General features: G+C 41.8%; 1 protein-coding gene across 1 annotated transcript in view; it reads right to left on the bottom strand.

Moving 5' to 3' along the window:
- ATF6 (activating transcription factor 6) overlaps nucleotides 1-6914 on the bottom strand; it is an 83047-nt gene that overhangs the window by 69563 nt on the left and 6570 nt on the right. The window contains 1 exon segment of the mRNA XM_009320600.1: nucleotides 5481-5701. Within this exon segment, the coding sequence (XP_009318875.1) occupies nucleotides 5481-5701 (221 nt within the window).

The raw sequence follows: 6914 nt of genomic DNA, 5'->3' as shown, positions 1-6914 counted from the left end.
CCCAACTTGGTGTCGTCTGCAAACTTACTGAGGGTGCACTCGATCCCTTCGTCCAGATCATTGATAAAGATATTGAACAAGACCGGCCCCAAAACTGAGCCCTGGGGAACACCGCTCGTGACCGGCCGCCAACTGGATTGAACTCCATTCACCACAACTCTCTGGGCCCGGCCGTCCAGCCAGTTTTTGACCCAGCGCAGAGTACACCTGTCTAGGCCGTGAGCCGCCAGCTTCTCGAGGAGAATGCTGTGGGAGACAGTGTCAAAGGCCTTACTGAAGTGCAGGTAGACCACATCTACAGCCTTTCCCTCGTCCACTAGGCGGGTCACCTGGTCATAGAAGGAGATCAGGTTGGTCAAGCAAACCTGCCTGCTTGGCAGGTTATGCTTTGTTTCACATCAGAGAACAGTCTCCAGTAGAGCACACAAACTGGATTCCTTCTGAATTAAGCTAAACCAGCAAATATACCCCAGCAAGGCACATAATTGACTCCAACCACTAGCAGGCATTCAGTCTGCAAGACCAGACCAGAACAGTTCAAAGTATCCCCTCCCCATCATCCAACAGTCTTGATGACTCTGATTTTTTTCCCAAGCAGGAACAGTCTATCATCTTTTACCACTTACTCATTTTGTGGTTTGCACTGAGCGGCATGACCTAGACTGAAAGCATCTTGCTGCTGACAAGGATAACAACGATCGATACTGCAGAGCTATACAAAACTACTTGAAATCCTAAGTTTAAACACTACTCTGTTGATTTCCTTTCCCTCACAGATTAGCAACAGCAACTCTGTTTTTATTAAAAACAGAAGACTTCCATCACACTATTAAGCTACAACAGGATGTGCCTTAATGATGTTTACATTGAAAGAGAACTGAATGCTGTACCTTACACGGACCTGAATATCCTCCAGTAGCTACCAACACATGCACTGGAGTAACCTGTATCTATTCGAGCATGGAAGCTAAAGAAAAAAGATGAGAACTATTCTAGAAGAATCAGTCTAGGAAAAAATAAACAAGTCACAGAGTAATAACATTAATGAACTCAGATAGTGTGCTCCAGTTAAGGTCTGGCTGCTTAAAGAACTTTAACCATAGCTTTCCAACTCTCTCCCTGTATATACCCACACGCAGACAATATGTTGCTCTAGGGCTTTGGTGTCTGCAAGAAAAATTGGCTACAGGCCGTTTGAAGAAGTCATTCTTCTTCATGATACTGCAGTCTGGTGACAAAGACTAAGAAAACATGTTACAGTGCAATAACGTTTTGGGCTGTCTCCATGTTGATCTAATTGCTTTCTGTAAAGATCGTTTATTATACATCTAGTCTGCTGCCACCAACAAAAGTCTGTGAAAGTGAAACTGTTTGTACTTACTCCAGTTTCTCTCTTTAGCAGAGAGCAGAGAAGGAAAAGATTTTAACATATTTTCATTAACACTAAGCTTTGTCTTGAATTTTTTAAGTACTACAGTACTTAATATAAGAAAACTTCTGCAGACATATAAAAACTTTGGAAAAAAAAAGATTCAGGCTAGCCAAGGACTGTAGTGTATAGAACACACCAATTTGGGGCCAGGATCATTTCAACTGTCCAGAAATGAAATAATAAGGAATGAGTTCATGCAGCAGCTTTGGCTTGAGTTGTGTGATATTCCAAACAAGTAGTTGAGGTTTTGCATCATGAAGTCAAACAGAGAAGACCAAATTGTTTACATCCATTCTTATTTGCAGACCTGCTCAGGATTATTCACTACTGGATAGCTTTTGACTAAGTGTCTGGAACCCCTGGCAAATCTACCTGCTTCCCTGAAGAAAACATGGAGTTAAAGCACCAGTGCAGTGTTTGTACCGTAAGAGTATATCCTAAGGTACATCTATGGCTGGTTCAGACACTACCAGCTATGTTTCAGATGGTATTTATCTAGACTGCCCTCCCTTACTCAGTGTCCTCCAAACGCTGTCAGGAACAGAAGCTCTCCCGAGTCCAATTCAAGGTACTCTGTGCAATAACTGCATTTCAGTCTATGCCACACCATAGACTGTTTCACTTCGACTCATTTCTTAAGCTTGCTTAAATGAAACCCAACTATTTGCGTCCTTGAGTTATTTTGTTTTACCTGACAATCCCTAAAACAGTTTAAGGTCCTTGGTCAACCCTTTAGCGCTTGCCTGGCTTTTCCTGGGGAATAAGCCACAACTGCACATCTGATCCTACCTAAATCTGATGCAGGAAACAGAAAGAGTTGTGTGTGTGAAACAGTGCAACAATGCTTAAACCTGGAAGCAGTATGGCACTAAGCGTTACACAGCTGGTTTGGCATCAAGACAAACATGCCCCTTCCTTGAGCATTTTGGTAATCAGAAGAGAGAGAGGAACTAATTTACAATGTCAGACTGCTTGAGCAACATTGCTTTGCACAAGTGCCAAACAAAGATCAAACGTAGCAAACACCTCTGCTAACTTCTTTTGCAGCCTCCCTCTTTGTAGGTTGTATTGTACTAATTTACCACTCAAGATAGTAACTGCTGATTCTCAGGAAACACAGACCATAAAGGGAAAACACTGGCATTAAAATCAAACATTAATCAGTGATGCAACTTTTGCTTCCTAGCTTTAAAGACTACACCACCACTAACACACACACAAAAAAGATGTTGTAACTATGAAGTGAAAGGTTCACTGCAAAACCTTGCTTCAAACAGTACTAACTAGATTCAGATTGTCCATCTTCAGAGTCTTTACAAAGAGTCATGCACTTTACAAATAAACACTGCTACCTCAGTTTAGTCTTCCAAAGAAAACTCAGTTCTGAGCAAAATTAAACCTCCATTCCAACGCAAGCTGTATTTCTAGCACAAGGCGGTAAGAATGTCTCTCACACTCCACAGAGTTTTTGGTACGTACACTGGGAAAGTTAACAAAGAGCTGAAAGTACAAACCATTTCAACTTTACATTGGCTGGCTTCTTACCTCAGCTTACGAAAGCTGCTGTCTTCAAAGATGCATCTTAAATGTGGGAATACAAAACCTATGCGAGTGTTTTCTCTGTTCTTATGAGAGATCTGGGTTTTCTTGTCTCAAACTCAACAGAACACAACTTGACTAATGAGTTTATTTCATATGAAAATTACCCAATGTACAGCACAGAAAACAGGATTCTTTAATAGAAATCCACACTTATGTTGAAGTAATTTTGCATAATCTAATTTCTTCTAAGTTTTCATTTTTTTTATCAACAGAACTGGGAGGCAGAATTAAATCCTTTCTCACTACAGAGTGAAACATGAGAGAAAGGCCCTATAAGGACACAACTAAACTGGATTCCCTCACACACCTACCGTTTACGTCCTCATATCATTTAATTGCAACAGGAAAGGCAATCTGCTTTTATAATTAAGAACCTCTTTCCTTCAACCAGAAGAGTGGCTTGCTTAGGCAGCGTTTCTTTTGTCCAATTTCCTAGTGGAAAGTTCTTTACCGGTTCCCTAGTGAAGAGTGACTGCATTGAAAGCCTGGCACTTCCCCACGGCTGGCAAGCTGCGTAAATGTGTGCCATCAGGGCAAGCACAACGTACGGCCTCACGCGTACAGCTTGCTATCAGCCGATCTCAGTCTAATCCATCGGAAGGGCTGAGTGTTAAGCTAACAATTTATCCCTCCTAAGCCCAAAAGAAAGTCCTGCAGTGTTTCTTTTTATCCGGCAACATCTGCTTAGATTAGCAAACAAAAACACGTGTTACAGAGCTCGAATGACAGCTACATCTGTGCAGCTCTGAGCACCACATATGGCGTCTACAGCAGTCGCAAGATGTTTTAACCCTGCTGGCGCCAGCTGCATCCTGAAACATTTGTTCTTTTTCAAAGTGCTATTTCACAGTATGTGCCAAAGAGCAGTTGCAACTGTTTTTTCATGTTTCAATAAACACAGGTAAGATGGGCAGCATTCAGGCTGATACCAAGTCTTTAGACTGCCTCCCTAAAACAGCTTCACACGCAGCCATCATTCAAAACAAACAGCTATTCATTACCCCAGCTACACATTTGACTACTGACTGTCACAGATGTGTATATGAAGTGTGATGACAATAAGGGGGTCTTGTCAATCAAACTTTATATTCAGACAATGGCAAGGTGCCATGCTAGTCCTGATTACAGGGAGTCACAAATCTAATGACTGCTGACAGGTCTCTTCAGTTTGGCTTTGCATGGCAGGCAATTATCATTTAAAAATGCAGCGCTCTTCACTGGTCTGTCTACTGACAGACCTTTGTTAGCTTCTTGCAAATTCAAGATTAGGTTTCCATTGCAGTCTGGCTGCTGAATTATTTGTAGCAAATAATTTTTCATTTAAAAACACAGCCCACACACAAACACGAATAGTGAGGAAAATTTAATACCAAGCATGAGTGGCAATTCTCAGACACTAGGAAACTGTACAACAACATCCCTCCAAAGAAGCCAGAAGGCACGTGCCTTTGAGAAACAGTGTCCTGCACTGCTAATAAGCAGGTGACTTACTGCAAAATTTCATGTGAATGGACACCTGTGTTTTCTCCCTCACACTGAGAGATGCGGTAAGACCCTCAGCTCACGACAACTGCACTTAGAATACCACACTGGAGAACGACACCCTGAGAGTTTAAAAGCCACAAACAAGAAGCTTTGGTACTTTCCACAACCATGCCATCCTCTGGACAACAAAATGCAACCAAAGCAGCTCCAAACTACTAGGAATTAAATCAAGTTAACACCCAGCTTGCTAGCTAGTTAAGATGTCAAAGCTGAAGGGGGAAAAAAAACCCACACATCTCAAAAGCTATTTCTGTTTACATCCACTGCTTACTGAGAGCTACTGTGGAAAAACTTACTTATTTGCACAGTGACTGTTGAGAGCTTACCCCTTTTCTACTCATTCAGTATATGATCAAAAGGGAGCCTGAAGAGATTAGGATCATAAGAAACCCAATACCTGAAGTTTCTAAAAATCATGAGTAAAATCTGGGGAGATAAAGGGGACGGAAAAAGAATCAGGCCTACTGCTGACATTTTCAATTCATCTACTTCCAAAGGAGTGTTTTTATTATATGGATTAGAAAACTGCTTTAGCACTTATCAAAAATCAGATGCAGCAAATCTTCCTGCATGTAAGAGAGCTCCAGCCATCGAGAGCTTGCAGCTGAGAAGACAAGCGAAGGAAAAAAATACATCTGCACTGTCTTCTGCCACAATGCTTGCATACCTGGCCTGCAACTCCAGGCAGGCCAGCAGATATCAAGCTGTTCCTCCCCATTCTTTGCCAAGCTGCCAAATTCCCTGTTTATTGTTAGAAATCCTATTAGACAAGCCCAACTACAGCTCTGTCTTCCTGAAACTCTAAAGTGACCCTGGTTACCCCATTATATCCCACATGCAGGTAACTGAAAACTGCTTCCAAGCTTTGGTTATTAGCTACCATCACACAGTCAGAACTTACATCCAGCCCCATTGCTGGTGTGGTGCTTTGAAGCAAGGGCTTAGTCACTGGTATTTTGCTGCTTGTTGAGCCATTTCCAGCAGCCGGAGGCAATGCATTCACCATATGATTGTGAAGCTGCGAGGTCCCTCCAGTGACGGCAATGACTGGCTGGGAGGCAGGAAGCACCCCTGAAGCCTGGAGCTGTACCACAGTGGGCTGGGGGAGCACCACTGATTGACCTGGAACACAAGAACAAACAGGAGTGCTCAGCGTATGATATGAAACGGATTTGTACATGACCAGTTTGTAAGGGAATACTGATATAGGAGGTAGAAAGACTTCCTCTCCTGTCCTGCACAATTTATCTCAAGTCCAGTCCTTCAGCATTAGTATATTCCACGGGATAGGAATGAAAAAAAAAAGGCAGCTCAAAAGTTTGCAGAGCTCTTAATCCATCCTGCAAACCAAAACTACACATATTAAAGGGATCCACTATAGCTTTCTCCCAAAACCCGATGGCTCTTCAAAGTTAATAAAAGTCAAGGCTTGTTAGAAACATTACTTATTTCACTATTGCTAACACTTGGTGCACTTTGAGCAACTTTTTCAAATAACTTAGCCAGCTTACCTCAATCCTTCTTCTCCCTTTTGTCCATCCCTACTTTATTGCTGTATTCAATGGAAAACTTGCTACACAGAAGTGACTCATACTATACAAACCAATTCAGAAACAGCATAGAGAAAGAAGATAAACGAGAAAGAACTATGCAAGTTATACTTTCAGAACATAAGTTAAAGCCTCAATTGACGCTAAGACAAGACCAATTTTTTTGGAAAACGTCTTACGTAAGAAATTTTATGCACAAGCTGAACAGAGCTTAAAAAAAAGCAAGCAGAAAAAATGAGGTAATTTTGACAGAGTTTGAAATGGAATTAAAAAGTCACTTCCAAGAAATTTCAGTCCAACAATTACATTTAACTCAAGCAGGTGCTTGAGTAATATTTTGTTGTCTGAAAACACATGAACATCTCTTTAATCCTTTGTAACAGGGTGACCTCACCAGCTTTCAGAAACAGCACGTTCCAGCTGAGCATTCCAACCAAAATGCACGACAATGTATTACAGCATTTACCTTCTGGAAGGAGAAAATTGAAATAATTTACCTAGTGCCAAGATCTTTTATGTATGAGGTGTAGACTTAGATCTCCTTTTCTGCAGAGATAAAATCTTGAAGACATCATAAGTTAGTACTACCCTATTTAAGAACCTCAAGTGGTGAATTTGAGATTATTTCAACAATTACAGGTTCCTGCTCGGGGTGCCAGGTGAACGCCCGCCTGGCCTCCCTCACCTTCCCGGTTGCCCTTACAGAACAGATATGGGGCCCTGGAACTTGAGGGCCAGGCAAATGAGGATGTAGACGAAGGTCCATCCAGGAGGTTGCCTAGGTT

This window comes from Pygoscelis adeliae, unplaced genomic scaffold (genome assembly GCF_000699105.1).
Source record: "Pygoscelis adeliae isolate BGI_AS28 unplaced genomic scaffold, ASM69910v1 Scaffold402, whole genome shotgun sequence".
NCBI classification, from domain to species: domain Eukaryota; kingdom Metazoa; phylum Chordata; class Aves; order Sphenisciformes; family Spheniscidae; genus Pygoscelis; species Pygoscelis adeliae.
This window is presented reverse-complemented; position numbering and strand designations above follow the sequence as displayed.